The sequence below is a fragment of the Thalassophryne amazonica genome, chromosome 15 (assembly GCF_902500255.1).
Source record: "Thalassophryne amazonica chromosome 15, fThaAma1.1, whole genome shotgun sequence".
NCBI lineage: Eukaryota > Metazoa > Chordata > Actinopteri > Batrachoidiformes > Batrachoididae > Thalassophryne > Thalassophryne amazonica.
Genome location: NC_047117.1, coordinates 85,587,146 through 85,604,210, shown reverse-complemented (window position 1 = coordinate 85,604,210; position 17,065 = coordinate 85,587,146). Strand labels below are relative to the sequence as shown.

Here is a 17,065-nt window from a genome sequence, read left to right as displayed (position 1 = left end):
CTTAGTCTTACCTATGTAGTGTTCGTTACAGTTTTCCTGACATCTGATAGAATACACTACATTGCTCTGTTTGTAACTAGGGATCCTGTCCTAAGGGTGAACTAATTTCTGTCTCAAGGTGTTAACCGGTTTAATGTAAACTGGAATTTTGTGCTGTCTGAAGATCCTCTGTAGTTTTTCCCCTACTCCTGCTAAATAAGGAGAGACACTCTTCTTCTTGTCTCTGTCTCCTGTCTATCTGGTCTCTTTGTTCTCTGGGACTTCTGCACTTTGTCCAGGGACCATCGTGGGTACCCACATACTGTGAGGGCTTTCCAGACAAGTTGTTGTTCTTTAGCCCTTCCCTCTCCAGTTGTGGGCACCTGTAGGGCTCTGTGTTGAAGAGTCCTGATCACCCCGAGCTTGTGTTCAAGGGGGTGGTTTGAGCCAAAGAGCAGATATTGGTCAGTGTGACTGGGTTTTCTGTAAACCCCTGTCTGAAGCTGCCTGTTCTCTCCAATTGTAACATCACAGTCCAAGAAGGCTAAATGGTTGTTTCTGGCATCCTCACGTGTGAACTTGATATTGGAGTCCACCGAGTTGATGTGTTCTATAAAGTCCTCAACCTCCTGTTGCTTGATTTTAACCCGTGTGTCATCGACATATCTGAACCAGTGACTGGGAGGGATGCCCGTGAAAGACGTCAAGGCTGTCTTCTCCACTCGCTCCATGTACAGATTGGCCACAATGGGGGATACCGGAGACCCCATCGCACAACCATGACACCTCTCCTGATGGCTCCCTTGAGCTCCCATCATTAGGAGGGACAGCTGCCCTGTCATTAGGAGGGTGCTAACCAGAGCACAATAGGTGCTAATTAGAGCTATTGTTTAGTCACTAGCCTATAGCAGTCTGCCTCTCAGTACGAGGGGTCTGGTTAGGTTTAAAACTCCAGCTTTTGTGGCTTCTGTTTATTCTTCTCTACAAGAGTCAAGACAGAAGTCCGACTACCAGAGCAAGAGTTTTAGCTGAGGAAGCTTCTGCGATTTGAAGCGAAACGTCCTCGCATCAAGCAACCCAGTCCAGTCGAAGAGTCAAGCTTCTCTACTATGGAAACCACCTGGACAACTGAGAGCCTACACAGAAACACTGCACTAAAATAATTAATTTCTCGCTACCTGTCTTTCACCGTCAATCAACATCTGGTTTGGCCTTGTTGTGCAGCAACATTTTAAACTGTTGATGGGGCGCGCACAAACGCAGTGTGCGCCTGCCGCTCTCACAGCTAGTGGTGGTGGAATTTTCACTCGTCAGTGCAAACAGTGGCGCATTCAGTTCAGCGTCTTTAGCTTGTGACTGCAACATTAACCTGTGTGTTTCCTCTGTAACGCCTCAATTGATAATCTGTGTCGGTGCGTCATTTGTTTGTACTTTCCTGCATGTTTGTCTTTCTTCGGCTCTGCGGCTCATCCTGTCATCTACTCTGTTGTCTGGTTACATGTATAATTACCCTCAACCAAGTCCCCTCTTCACTACCTCCGTTTCATCTGTGCCACGTGTGCGCGCATGCTTTGCCTCATGCCGCCTACTGTGATAATAGGCTGTTTTCTTTTTATTTTCCTCTCTGTGAAGGAATCAACTGCTAAAGAGTTCTGAACTCTGAAGTCACCACCTACAATGTTGGTTTTAATTGGTTGTGCACAAACCTGCACAAATGTGCAAATAACTGAATCTGAGCAGAAATGGATCCTGATGGAATTCAATGTCGATTATTAACTCGGTATCACACTCTAAAACAAGAATGCACACTCGTGCACTGAGAGCAACCCACTGGTGATTTCTACCACAGCATTCATTTGGCACAGCGTTGATTTGATCACTTTTGTAGATAAATTAGGAGGTATTTACTGAAGCAGCTTTTTTCATCTTTGATACTGTATTTAAAAATAAAAACAACCAGCTGTGTTCTTGACTTAACCCTCTGGGGTCCGAGGGCATTTTTTGGACAGTTCACTCGCCTGGCATAAATGATTTATTATTGCTGTTAACAGCTCTCCCTGCATCCCACAATCAAGTTTTATGTCTCTTTTTTTCAGGACAGCGTGTGCTTTCAGAATATATATGCTTTTGTTGTGTTTTATAAATGTAATAAAGGTTTACAAACAAAAATAAGAAAGAAAAAAGAGAAGCGGAAAGGTATTTTCCACACACATTTATTCAAAACACACAGCAAACTATAATAAACAACTGTTTTGACACTTTATAAAGGTAATTTTAGGTCTTGTGTGAAAGACTGTACAACAAAAAGGTTCAAACAATAAACACAAATGCACATTTTGAACAATATATACAAAATCGTCTATGTGTTTTTTTTTGTCTTCATCTCAAAGCAATTTCTGTCTGCTATTACACAAAGGTTACAACACAATCTTCTACTTCTGCTCTGTTTTGGACTGTTCTGTGCTGCTCCTAAAGCAGCTTTCACGTGAGATTGTCATGCGAGGCTCTTTGTCTGCTTTCACTGATCGCTGTGCATAATGGCGCAAGGCGCACTGAGTATGTACTAATAGTATGTACTCATTGGAGCACCCAGGGGGCTATTCAAACGGGCCAACTAATAACATATCACTCCTGAAAACGATCTTTGGCTTTTCACGTGAGGTAAATCTGCCCTACGACTGGATTTTGTAAAACCATGTGACGGTGAACCAATTCCGATTGGACACTCACATTGTGCACGTCATCACACAGCTTCTATGAGGAGTACAAAGATGGCGGATGGCTGGCTCGAAAGTCCGCGGAGTTACCTTTTCAGCAAAAAAAGTATGTTTCTATGTCATATCATTAAAAAGTTATTTATGATTTAGTAAAGCTTGGTCTTAGCCATCGTATATGATGGCGTCAGCCCCAGAGGGTTAACCATGCTAACATGTTGGGGTAATAGAATATGGGTAGTTATACTTTTAAAATATAAAGTTGGAAGATTTCTAATAAAAGAGAACTATTTTACTATTATTATTATTATTATTATTCCAGGTTTTGTGTGTGTGTTTGGTGGGGGGCTGTTTGCATCGGGTAGGGAAATCAAAGAGTCAACTGATATCCCCCCCCCCCCCCCCCAAAAAAAAAAAAAAAAAATCCGTACAACAAATAAACAAACAAAACAACTCGAGTGCCACGCTCATAGAGCACAAACCTCCGCCAACACTTGCTTCCAATTCCACAAATTTTTACCTTGGAAAGATCAAAGTCCTGTTAGAAGTGGCTTTCCATAAGCTAAAAAAAAAAACCAAAGGGCTTTTCAATACTAAAATTAAATATCTGCTAAAGCTGCAATACAGACCAGATGCAGATCAAACTTAGTCTATTTACTGAGAGTGCCAGTTTGCACCTCATTGTCACAAATGAGAGTAATTGAGGCTCTTTTGATTGAGCTATAATGCAAAATGTACACCAAATGGGCTTTTCAACATTAAATTCAAATGGCCACAAAATCCACAATCCAGATCAAACTTTGCCAGGTGATAGTGAGTGTCAGTCTGTATCTCACTTTCAAATACGAGAGTGATTGGGGCACGTTTGTTTAAGATATAATGTAAAATATACATTAAATAGGGTGTTCAATGGCTACAAAATCAGATCCGGATCAAACTTTGCCAAACTTTGTCAGTCGATAAAGGATACCATCAAATATGACAGAAATTCATTTGTTTTTGACAGTTATGAATTTTTGAGAATTCATTCAATGTTAAAGGATAGGAATTTTGTCATTATTTTTTTACTTTTACCTATGACCCTGAGAACTGAATCAGTTTTTGCCTATCGGGATATGAATCCTCTGTAAAAATTTCATAACGATATATGAAAAATTGTAGGTTCCAGGCTGTTCACAATCAAATGAACAGGGGCAATAACAGCCTATGTCCAACTTCGTTGGTGGAGGTAACTTTGGCTGCTGCGGATAGGATATGACAAGAGCTAGTACTCTGTTCCAATGGGTGCTGCAAGGGTTTTTCTAGAAAAATGTAGTATGAGGCTGACTGTCATGGTCAGGGAGCAGAGCGACCAAGTGGGCGGTTGAAAAAAAAAACCCCACTAAATTGGAACTTTTTAAACTATCTGACGGTTTGTCTACCACGATTGGAATCTTTTCGGGGTAACTGTACAGTTTCTGATGAACAGATTAGTCATAAATAATATTTTAAATGTTAAAACACATTAATATTGGATGGATAGAGTGTTTGCAGCACAGAGCAAAGTGTCTGACTTTAGAGTAAATGTAATCTTTCTTTATTCCTAGCACATTTTTGTCAGACCGGACGGCTGTCTGGCAACCGTAGCGACTGGACCCGCAAAGCGGACTCTCAGATTTGGTGTACGAGTAGGAAAAAACATGGTCTTTATTTCAGGCTTCGGTTCGGTGCACAGATGGTCAAGCAGCGGAGCAGAGGTACAACTGGGGTCAGACAAAAACACAGTCATGATCAAGCAGGGGTCAAGCCGCGAGCAAACACACTAATCAAAGATGAGGCAGAAGGTGTGGTCGAGGAGAACAGAGCAATAAACGGTACACGGTTTGGCAAAAACAGGACTGAGAACAAAAGGCTGGGATGCGTGCAAGTAGTGACAACAAACTGGCGGTGAGCTGTGAGACAGTGATGGTTTAAATAAGGAACAAACAAATTAGAGTCATGTGAAGCAGGTGTTAGTTTGGTGCACATGAAGGAACAATCTAGAAAGGGATGTGGCTAGTGAACGAAGATTAAACACAGTGTAAGATAGGGAGGAAGAGAGTGCACAAAGTGAAGTGATGTAGGATACAAAGATGTGTGAGCAGGTGCCAAGAGTGTGAGTGAAAGAAAACACAGAGCGGACAGAATCAAAGTGTGAGACCAAGATAATAGCAGGTGCAGTGCTGTGGAGTGGGAACTAACTCGGAGGGGCGTGAGGGAAACATAGAACTATGAACAAAAGTAAAATAAAACCTGAGGGCAGAATAACATAACCAAGACCTGTGAATGAAAATGAGAAATGAAAACGGAACATTAATACTTAAGCAAAACTAAACTAGGAAAACAAGGTGGTGAACAAGCGAAAAGAAAAACAAACTACATGAAAACAGAAAGCAAAACCCAACATATAGCATAACTGATAACACAAATAAGACAAGCAAAATAAACAAGTGATAAACAATGGTCAATAATGCAAACACAATCTGGCAGAAAAAAACTAGAATGGAACTGGATGATGGCTGAAGTATGAAAAGAAACAAAGTGACAAAGCAAAATGGAACAGAAAAAACACATGATAAATAACTAATAAAACAAAGCTGGGCAGATGGTGACAAAAAGAAAGGAGGAAAAACGGAATTAAAGCCCGATCAGGGCCAGGCTTGACAGTTTTTGAATTGGATTACAGCTCTTGTCGTCAGCGTTGGATGAATTTACTCTGCAGCACATTTTTTCCCTTCTCTCTTTTGACTAGTCGTGTGATATCTCATGCCAGACCGCCTTCAACATTTTGTCAATTTAAAGTTTTTTTCTTTTTTTTAGATTTTGTGGAAATTACAGCGCGTCATAAATCATCACTCTATTCAGATTAACAATCATCATAGGCAGCGTCTTTATTCAACGAACATCCTTTTTGTGAAATCTTCCATCGATTCATATAAAACATTAACTTTGTAATAAATTGGTCAAGTCTGTCCAAACACGCATGCAGCGCGGTCTGATCTGACACAGAGACAGAGATTTAACACAAATATGAATGGATCTGTAAGCTTTGGCTTTTATGTGCCTCGTTTGGAAGCAAACAGTAAACAAATAAATTCCATTTATTTTTCCAAACGTTCCAGATGGAGTGATGAAGGCCGCCACTCTGTAGTTCTCCTTCGGTCTATGTGCACACACAAAGCTCACTGACTCCTCCTCCGGCAGACGGTCGGAAACGGGGACAGAGCAACTCACTGACCGGCAGCGAGGAGAAACAAACAAAACAGAGACTTTTTTTTTTTTTTTTAAGGATTTTTCAACATTTTTACTTGCTTTTTAATTGTTTAGGATAAGATTCATGATTATGACATAATTTGGTAAGAGGGCACACGCCAAGAGTAAGGGGACGCAGCGCCTCATGACCTGGTGTAGAAAAAATCCTGGCCAGTCCGTAGAGTATTTCTTTGAAGGAAGTCTGATCACGCTCAAATTCAAACTGGTCCAACATGCACTCATTTAGGGTGTCAAAATCGATTTTGGTTAAAATCTGATCAATTTCATTCAAGTTATCTTGTGACTGATGCACAGATGGATGGACAGATGCATGCAGGCACTGAGAGTACACTTCTATATTCACTGTCTGGCCTATAAAGGATTAAAAAAAAAAATAAATAAAAAAAATAAACCACACCTTGTGGTGTCCGTTGACACGTTTCATAACTTTTTACAATGTGGATATTGAGAGTGGCTATTGATTTTAATATCTTTTTAAGTTTTACCTTTCTGTACTTGTGCAATACACAAGAGAGAGGCCTTGTTAGCCTCTGAACACGGTTTCTTTGGGGGGGTATCTCTGAAAAGTCGCTACTCTCCGCCATTTTGAATGCACAGAGCTCTGGGGCCATTCATGACTATGATACTTTATTTTTTTTTAATCAGTGTGGGGAGGGGCAACAACAGTTTCACATGCACTGAACATCAGTCCAGCTACGGAAAATAAGGTAGAGAAAAACTCAGATTACAACACACAGAGAGGGATTATTCTCTGCGCAGGGTGCTGTTATGTCACTTCATCTTGAAATAGAAAACAGTAGCTATATTAATGATTAATGCAACATAGCACCTTTTAATAAAATCATTTTGAAAGTTCACATGCTGCAAATTTATGATCAGAATTAATGGTGTAAATTTTGATGTGGATGTTTGTTGCCCTCTAGTGGTTGCATGTAACCTGTAACAGTTAACAGCCCAAACCAGTTCAATCAGATCTGATTTACTTGATACAGCTTTAAAAAAAACAAACAAACACAGGGAAACGGCCGTTGGATATGCACCTTAACCCACGTTGTAGAATCTAAATCTGCATGTTTATGTCTGTTTCCTTCTGCAGCTACAACAGCAGCAGCATCTGCCGAGGCAGATGGGCCAGGGCCAGAGGAATCCGTACCCCCAAGTCAGTCAGTACCAAGGTGAGATACGGGCACACACACGCACACACACACACCAAAAAAACAACAAAATATGTGCAAAATGTTTTAACAGTTAAAGATTTTGCAAGAACAAAGTGAATTTATAATCAGTCTTCCAAAGTTTTATTGATGATCAAATGAGCAAACAGACTTTGGGTAAATCTGTAGTGTTTTGCAGAACATCCATGTGAATTCTTGATGTGTGCGTGAGTTTCATGCCACTGTCTCGCGATCGTGCACAAGCTCACCCGTGTGATTCACTGGTAACACATTTGCTGTGTAACCTCTCAGATAGCTACGCTCTTGTCTAGAAATGTGCTATTTTTTACACTTCGCTGTCCGCCGTGTTTACGGACAGACACACCGGTATGCAGAGAGCACTGCTGTCCGATCGTCACCCTCAAACCAAACCTCACCCTCTCGCGCACGGATCAGACAGCGTTCAGCCGTTTCCTCTCCTCTTCTTCCTCGCTCTGTCCGGGAAATTACAGCATATTCCTGCTCTGCCTGTTACCACGGCAACTTGACTGTCCTGGATCCCCCAGAGTTCTGGCGAAGTCAGAAAGATGGATGAGAAGAAAGAAGCGAGCGAGCGAGTGAGAGAGAGAGAGAAAGACGGGGGGTTGGCAAGAAGGAGGCATAATAGGTAGATGGTCTGGTAGGTAGATGGAGAGGTCAGGAAGGAAAAGAAATAGAGGAGTGGGTGAAGGGGTGATGGAGAGTTGAAGAGGAAACAGGGTGGGGGGTAAGAGTCAGGTGGACAGCTTTTATGCCTGAATAAATAGTGAAGAACATGAGGGGGGTCTACAAATGCACAAAGACATCTTCCCAAATTTTAACTAGTTCCAAATATTGCAGCATGATTTCTCAAAAGATTTCTTTAAAAATGTATACTTGTATATTCCTGCCTATGAGAGCTGAGATCCTCAAGTCCACCGGCCCATCTTCAGAAGGTCTAAGGGACATACAGCTACAGGGTGGCCTCCAGGAGGAGTTTTTTGGAAAGGGTTAGGTGCTGACGTAGAAGTTGTACATGTAGAATAAAACATAATCATAATTATACAAAGAAACTTTCTTCCCCTTACAAGATTCTTTCAGCAACGAGCGAGATATTCATATGAACTGCTTGGCGTGTCTGGATGTTCACTCTTCAGACTCCTTGCCCACCTCTTGACTGTACTGACACTCGCACAGGCGTCGCCACAGATAACACTCATTTGTTGATGAATGTCTATGGGTGCAAAACCCTCCACCGCGAGGAATTCAATAACAGCAGTTTCACTTCGATGTCTTGCTTATTGTTGAAAGAAGTGAATTTCCTATATGGGCGAACGACACAACTGTAAGCTGATTTTTGGCTGTCAGCTCATCTTATTTTCATTAAAAGTTAACTTCTCAAATGAATAAACAGTCAAGGCCTTCCCACATATTTGAGCAGATTTTTGTCACCATCTAGTGGACAATGTGAGCATTTCAGGGCTTCTGGTATGGTACATTTCCCACTTGAAACCCCAAATTTAGTTAAAATTCAGTTTGTTTGTTTGTTCTTTTGGCAGGCAGAGATTTGACTTCCCAGTGGCAATCAGTGTTGCCAAAGTAACTTTGAAAAGTTACGTTATTAGTTACTTTATACAGTTACTTCATTAACAGATTTATACAGTTACTTTATTAGAAGCTGCCGACAACTTGCAAGTAATAAGTAATGTAACTAATAAGGTAACTAGTAATCTAACTTGGTTACTCTTAAGATCGAGAAATCAATCAACAAAGTAAATAGTTACTTTTCTGAGTACTCAATCTTAAAAATAACCATGTTAGATTACGAGTTACTTTGTTACTTTTAGCAGCTGCCAACAAGTTTTCCACAGCTGCTAATGAAGTAACTGTAAAATATAACTGTATAAAGTAACTAATAAAGTAACTTTGAAAAGTTACTTTATTAGTTACTTTATACAGTTACTTCATTAACAGATTTATACAGTTACTTTGTTAGAAGCTGCCGACAACTTGCAACTAATAAGTAATGTAACTAATAAGGTAACTAGTAATCTAACTTGGTTACTTTTAAGATTGAGAAATCAATCAGCAAAGTAACTAATAGTTACTTTTCTGAGTACTCAATCGTATAAATAACCAAGTTAGATTATGAGTTACTTTATTTGTTACTTTTAGCAGCTGCCTACAAGTTGTCCACAGCTGCTAATGAAGTAACTGTAAAATATAACTGTATAAAGTAACTTTTCAAAGTTACTTTGGTAACACTCATGGCAGTGTATAAAAAAATCTACTTTTAGGATGCAGAAGGTTTTGCCAGAAGGACAAAACCAGGTTTTTCAGTGGGCAAATACAAGTATTTATGTATTTGTATGAACACTAAGTATCAACTCAGCCACATGGGGTATGAACTCAGCCACATGGGGTGTGCAGCCAGTACATTCTGAGTTACCGGTCCCAAGCCCAGATAAATGAGGAGGGTTGCGTCAGGAAGGGCATCCGGCTTAAAACAAGCCAACCCAACTATGCAGACTCAGAATCGAATTCCCATACCGGATCGGTCGCGGCCCGGGTTAACAACGTCCGCCACCGGTGCTATTGCCCAACAGGGTGCCGGTGGAAATTGGGCTACTGCTGGGTGAAGACGACGAAGAAGAGGAGGAAAACGTTGCCACGAACAGCGGGAGAAGAAGAAAACTAGAAGGGTGGAAATGAGAGTGGGGACTTTGAATGTTGGTAGTATGACTGGTAAAGGGAGAGAGCTGGCTGATATAATGGAGAGGAGAAAGGTAGACATATTGTGTGTGCAAGAGACCAAGTGGAAGGGAAGTAAGAGCAGGAGCATCGGCGGTGGGTACAAGTTGTTGTACCATGGTGAGGACAGGAAGAGAAATGGTGTTGGGGTCATTTTAAAGGAAGAGTATGTTAAAAGTGTGTTGGAGGTTAAGCGAGTGTCTGACAGGGTGATGAGTGTGAAGTTGGAAATTGAAGGGGTGATGATGAATATCATCAGTGCATATGCCCCACAGTTAGGTTGTAAGATGAAGGAGAAAGAAGATTTCTGGAGTGTGTTAGATGAGGTGGTGGAGAGTGTGCCCAAGCATGAAAGAGTGGTGATAGGAGCAGACTTCAATGGGCATGTTGGTGAAGGGAACAGAGGTGATGAGGAAGTAATGGGTAGATATGGTATCAAGGATAGGAATGGGGAAGGACAGATGGTAGTTGATTTTGCAAAAAGGATGGAAATGGCTGTGGTGAATACCTACTTTAAGAAAAGGGAGGAGCACAGGGTAACATATAAGAGTGGAGGAAGGTGCACACAGGTGGACTACATTCTTTATAGGAGATGCAAGCTAAAAGAAATCACAGACTGTAAGGTGGTAGCAGGAGAGAGTGTCACTAGACAGCATAGGATGGTTGTTTGTAGGATGACTTTAGAGGTAAAGAAGAAGAAGAGAGTGAGAGCTCAACAAAGGATCAGATGGTGGAAGCTGAAGGAGGAAGACTGTTGTGTGAAATTTAGCGAGCAGGTGAGAGAAGCACTAGTTGGAGAGGAAGCAATTTTGGACAACTGGAAAAGTACTGCAGATATGGTGAGGGAGACAGCTAGGGCAGTACTGGGTATGACATCTGGACAGTGGAAGGAAGACAAGGAGACTTGGTGGTGGAATGAAGAGGTCCAAGAAAGCATAAGGAGAAAGAGGTTGGCGAAAACGTTTTGGGATAGTCGGAGAGATGAAGAAAGTAGACAGGAGTACAAGGAGATGCGGCGTAAGGCGAGAAGAGAAGTGGCAAAAGCAAAGGAAAAGGCATATTGCGAGCTGTACAAGAAGTTGAATAGTAAGGAAGGAGAAAAGGACTTGTACCGATTGGCCAGACAAAGGGACTGAGCTGGAAAGGATGTGCAGCAGGTTAGGGTGGTAAAAGATGCACATGGTAATGTGCTGACAAGTGAGGAGTGTGTGCTGAGAAGGTGGAGGGAATATTTTGAAGAGTTGATGAATAAAGAAAATGAGCGAGAGAAAAGGCTGGATGATGTGGTGAGAGTAAATCAGGAAGTAAAAGAGATTAGCAAGGAAGAAGTGAGGGCTGCTATGAAGAGGATGAAGAGTGGAAAGGCAGTTGGTCCAGATGACATTCCAATGGAGGCATGGAAATGTCTAGGAGAGATGGCAGTAGAGTTTCTAACCAGATTGTTTAATAAAATCTTGGAAAGTGAGAGGATGCCTGAGGAGTGGAGACGAAGTGTGCTGGTTCCTATTTTCAAGAACAAGGGTGATGTGCAGAGCTGCAGTAACTACAGAGGCATAAAGCTGATCAGCCACAGCATGAAGTTATGGGAAAGAGTAGTAGAAGCTAGGCTTAGAAAACAGGTGAAGATCTGTGAGCAGCAATATGGTTTCATGCCGAGAAAGAGCACTACAGATGCAATGTTTGCTCTGAGAATACTGTTGGAAAAGTACAGAGAAGGACAGAAAGAGTTACATTGTGTGTTTGTGGACTTAGAAAAAGCTTATGATAGGGTGCCAAGAGAAGAGTTGTGGCATTGTATGAGGAAGTCTGGAGTGGCAGAGAAGTATGTTAGGATAGTGCAGGACATGTACAAAAATAGTGTGACAGCGGTGAGATGCGCAGTCAGAATGACAGACTCATTCAAGGTGGAGGTGGGATTACACCAAGGATCAGCTCTGAGTCCTTTCTTGTTTGCAGTGGTGATGGACAGGTTGACAGATGAGATCAGACAGGAGTCCCCATGGACTATGATGTTTGCAGATGACATTGTGATCTGTAGTGAGAGTAGAGAGCAAGTTGAGTCTAGTCTGGAGAAGTGGAGATATGCTTTGGAGAGAAGGGGAATGAAAGTCAGTAGAAGCAAGACTGAGTACATGTGTGTGAATGAGAGGGAGCCCAGTGGAATAGTGCAGTTACAAGGAGTAGAAGTGGTGAAAGTAGATGAGTTTAAATATTTGGGGTCAACTGTTCAAAGTAATGGAGAGTGTGGTAAAGAGGTGAAGAAGAGAGTGCAGGCAGGGTGGAGTGGGTGGAGAAAGGTGGCAGGAGTGATTTGTGACCGAAGAATATCAGCAAGAGTGAAGGGGAAAGTTTACAAAACAGTAGTGAGACCAGCTATGTTGTATGGTTTAGAGACAGTGGCACTAACAAAAAGACAGGAGGCAGAGCTGGAGGTGGCAGAGCTGAAGATGTTGAGATTCTCTTTGGGAGTGACAAGAATGGACAAGATTAGGAATGAACATATCAGAGGGACAGCTCAGGTGGGACGGTTTGGAGACAAAGTCAGAGAGGCGAGATTGAGATGGTTTGGACATGTGCAGAGGAGGGACCCAGGGTATATAGGGAGAAGGATGCTGAGGATGGAGCCACCAGGCAGAAGGAGAAGAGGGAGACCAAAGAGGAGGTTCATGGATGTGCTGAGAGAGGACATGCAGGTGGTTGGTGTGATAGAGGAAGATACAGAGGACAGGGTGAGATGGAAACGACCGATCTGCTGTGGCGACCCCTAACGGGAACAGCCGAAAGACAAAGAAGAAGATGAACACTAAGTATAATTAGCGACCATAAACGGCAGCAAGATTGAAGAGTTCATCGTTTTCCGATTCTCTAATTTGATTTTTCTCTGTCAAAAACAAGCACGCAAGAGAAATACTGACTCCAACTTCAAACTTGCGCCAGGGTCCAGTAAGTAAAGGGTAAAATCCACAGTAGCATGTTTCTTCAGGATTCTTGTCCTTGTTTCACAGGCTCTGCCCCCTGCTGGCCACATTTACAATCGAAACGTGTCTCGTGTCTAACTTGTCTGAGGTCTTGGTGAGGCTGTACACCAGGTTTCACCTTGTTACGTGACATATTTACCTAGATGTTGCATACACATTTACTAGATAGACAGACACAAACATGGAGTCACGCATTTCCTCGACCTGATCTGCCGTCAGTGATGCAGGTAGAAAAAAAGATAACCTGGTTATCAAGTAACGTTCAAACACAACAGAGTATATTAACTTGTTTTCCACATTAGAAAAGTGCTTCTTAACGGCTGTAGCTTTATTGTTTTGATGCCATGATAATCAGGAGTTATTTTGGCCAGAAATATCAGCAGCACAGTGACAGCTAGGACCGTCATTGATGATGTCAGAATCCATGTGCTCACTCACGTATGTTGCCCGGTTCAGGTGCCTGAGTGTTGATGACCCCATTATCTGGAGCAGGTCACGGGGACGCCCACATTTCACCTGGCTGCGGAAGACAGATGCTTATTTTCGAGATGTTGGAATTAATCTGTTTTCAAAAGGTGGTTCCGTAGTCGTGGATGCGTGTAGCACGGCAGCAGTGCATGCTTCCAGACTTGACAGTCCCAGTGACAGCAGGAATCACACCTTTTGGGTTAACTCCTGAAACGAGGCTACAATGAGTCGCTTACCCTCGATCAAGCTACTTTTCCCACTCAGCCACTTGACAATTTTACAGATCAGAGGTTACAGGCTGCTTCACTTTAGTTGTCTTTGATTCCTTTAAAAATAAGCAGGTGATTTTTTTTCTTTTCCGTCTTCCTGTCCTCTACTGCAAGTACGATTACACAAGGCGGCATCCAAAAAAGAGCAGCTGACACGAGCAGAATGTCTGATACCAACAGACGTAGCTGATTCTGCAGGCTCGATGTGCACATTTGTGCTTCTCGTTTCCACAGCTGTGAAAAATGAACACATAACTGACCTGATGTCATATCTGACCATATCTGCGCTTCTCTCCCCACATAGATGAGTCCAAATAAATCAATCACACACACACAGTCTGAGCCAGTTATCACATTTATCCAAGCAATTATCGCTCTTTGCAGCTTTTTGATATATTTTGGGATTCAGGACCATTTCCAGAATAGAATCGAGTCAGTTTCTGGGAGAATGTACTGGTGCACACCATGGACGGCAACCGCCAGGGTAGACAACTAGTCGATCCCCATCTCTTGAAAGTAACCATCTATTTGTGGGCGTGTCCTTGGCCATCTCAAGCTACGGGGGTCCTCAGCACTGAGGCACCTATGTGCTGAATAATACACCACATGTAACAGCTAGTTTGGCACAGAAAAATCATTCCATTGGTCCCGCGGATCCTCTACAGCGACTTTGTACCAAACAGGGAACCTCTTTATACTGGCACTACTGTAGTTTATAAAGGAAAATGTATGGAAGTGAGCCATGCCGATCTCAATTAAACAACATATTCCGCACTTATTGAGGCAATGAGCCTCTTGGTTTTGAGGGATGACAAACCTTGGGGGGAAAAAACAGGTCTGTGAAGAGTAAGATGATGGTGTTTGATCATTAAACTAGATGTTCACAAAACCCAAAGGTCAGGCTCCTTTCTCATTTTGTTTTTGTACGTTGTTTCTTTCCCGTGATTAAATTGTCTTTGTTTTCTTTTTTTCAAACTTCTATTATTTTCTTTTAGGTTCTCCTCAGGAGTTGGCATCACGGAGCCAGACTCTCCAGAATATTCGGGCTACCCGTCTCCTACAACAGCAGCAGCAAAACCAGCAACAGATGGTCCAGATGAGTTCTGTTCAGGGCCAGGGTGGCACAGTAGGACCTCAAAGTGACATGGGTCTTCCTTATGGCAGCCCAGGCTCCAGCCAGGGTACCCTGTATGGGCTCAACCCCTCTATGAGCCAAATGATCCACCAGCAGCACCAGAGCCAAAGAGTCCAGGCCTCCATGGGTCTCCCACCACAGCACAACCCAGCTGGAGGACCGCCCAGACAGGCAGGTGCTGGTCCTGTGGTCGGCGGGATGCCCGGAGGACCTGGAAGCGGTGGGGCTGGAGGGTATGGAGGACAGACGATGTTGATAAACTCGGTGGCACAACAATCTCTCAAAGGCCCACCCAATGCCAAAGCCCAGGCACACAGACTGCAAAGCATGTTGGCGGCAGGAGGAGATGGTGGGGGAATGACTGCAGGTGGTTGGCCACAACAGCAAGGACAGAGCCTGCAGGCCATGGGAGGAGTAGTTGGAAGGACTACAGGAGGAGGAGAATTAGTGGGGTTTAATTCTGCCCAGGGGTATGGGATGCAGCCGGGTCAGCCCCCACGTATGGCCAAGCAACATTTTCAGGGCCCAGGCCAAGGCATGAGCCAGGGCATAGACCCAAGGGTGGGAAACCCAGCAGCAGTTATGGGTGGACCAATGATGGGGCCTCACATGGGTGGGCAACCCAGGACCAACCAGCCCCGGCCCATGGTCATGAACCAGGGGATGAACCAAGGGATAATGGGACAGGGGATGTCTGGAATGGGGGGTTTCGGGCCGGGTCCAGGAGGACCAGGTATAGGGGCAGGTGGGGGAGGAGGTGGACCCTATGTACCAGGGGGAGTTGCGGTTGGAGGCCCGCCACAGGGCTACCAAAGGACAGCCAATCAGGACTTGTCGTCTTATGGATATGGGGGCGGGCCCTCAAGTGGAGGAGCCTTTGCACTGGGCGATGGTTCAGGGACAGAGTTGGACTCAAGTGACGGATGGATGGAGGAGTTTTTCCCCAGCCAATAGCCAATGGGGAACCCGGAGATCAGTTTTTACTGACCAAAACATTTAGTGGAGAAATCACACCTGAGAAATATAAAACAAAAAGACACGATGTGGACTGATGATTAAACTGTTTTGCTTTAGTAAAACATGAGAAAGGTTATAAATGAGTTCTTGTGATATGTTCTGTGTGTGATTGTGTATGTGCGTGCGTGCGCGTCAGAGAGAGAGAGATGAGAGCGAGATCATTACGTCTTGTGCATATTAACGGTAAACCAATGTGGAGATTATAAGATATGTTTCCATTAATGTCCCTTTTTCCCCGTGGAATAAAATTAGACCAGTTCTTGTGTTCTGTGTTTGAAACCAGGCTTAGAACAACGCTTTGAGCCAGAACTTCAGCAGCGGCTGATTGAACGCTGCAGACTGACGAAGGAGAAGAAGAAGTTACATTCTCAAGATGGCAATTTATTTGTGCTTGTGTGTGCCACCAAGCTCAGTGCTTCAGATCTCGCAACTGATGCCAGGAGCTGAAGGCAGCAGAAAGCGCTCTCAGCGCTCCCATTTCCTCTCTCAGATTTATCCCCCACATACAGTCATCCGTCTCGCTCGCTTTCTCTCACTCTGTCGTGTTCACTCGTCATCTCTCTCATCTTCCTTTCCGCTCTCCTCCCACCCTTTCTCACAGACTCCTATCCTCCTCTGTCTAAGTTTAAACTGTGGACATCGCAGCAGAACAAATAATCAAAGGCGCGCCGTCCTGTCGTGCTTTAGCTCTGAAACCAACCTGAGAGGCCATTTGCAGGATTTTGCTTCCCGCTCATAGCTGTGGATGCTGTGCCGCGCCGAGAAAAGGCAACGCGCAAACCCCAAATTCTTGTGCACACAAACCAACAAGCAAATGAGCAGCCTGGGGAGAATGAGCGGGGACGCGAGAGGCAACTAAAGAGCTACATTACACCTTTTTGTCATCTGCAGGTGTAAAGCTGGCTGCATACTCCATCTGACACATTGTGTAGGTTGTTGAAAAGAGATGGAAGAGTTGCGCTCAATAACAATGAAAAGAGGGCGGGAAAACGGTTACACACCCTAATTTTTTTTTTTTTTACATTTCTGAGAAGTTGCGCAATCCTTGTGTGCTTACTGGCCTGGCCTGAGTCATTTAAGCTGGGAAGCCCAAGCCCTCAATTTGTAAACGCGCCCTGTCCAACGCATTTGACGTTAACACAACAACCAGATGGTAAAAAGTTGTGAAATTTGGTACACTTACTGGCAGCTGATCTGCTGTGTGTCAGCCTGATCCCATCAGATCTCAGAAGCTAAGCAGTGCTGGACCTGGTTAGTACTTGGATGGGAGACCTCTTTGGAACACCAGCGG

At 43.5% G+C, this 17,065-nt stretch overlaps 1 protein-coding gene across 1 annotated transcript in view; it reads left to right on the top strand.

Annotated features, from left to right (window-relative positions):
• Positions 1 to 15,711, top strand: part of LOC117526665 (mastermind-like protein 3) — a 129,652-nt gene extending 113,941 nt beyond the window's left edge. The window contains 2 exon segments of the mRNA XM_034188718.1: positions 7,081 to 7,159; positions 14,618 to 15,711. Of these exon segments, the coding sequence (XP_034044609.1) occupies positions 7,081 to 7,159; positions 14,618 to 15,711 (1,173 nt within the window).
• Positions 15,712 to 17,065: the final 1,354 nt, after the last annotated feature.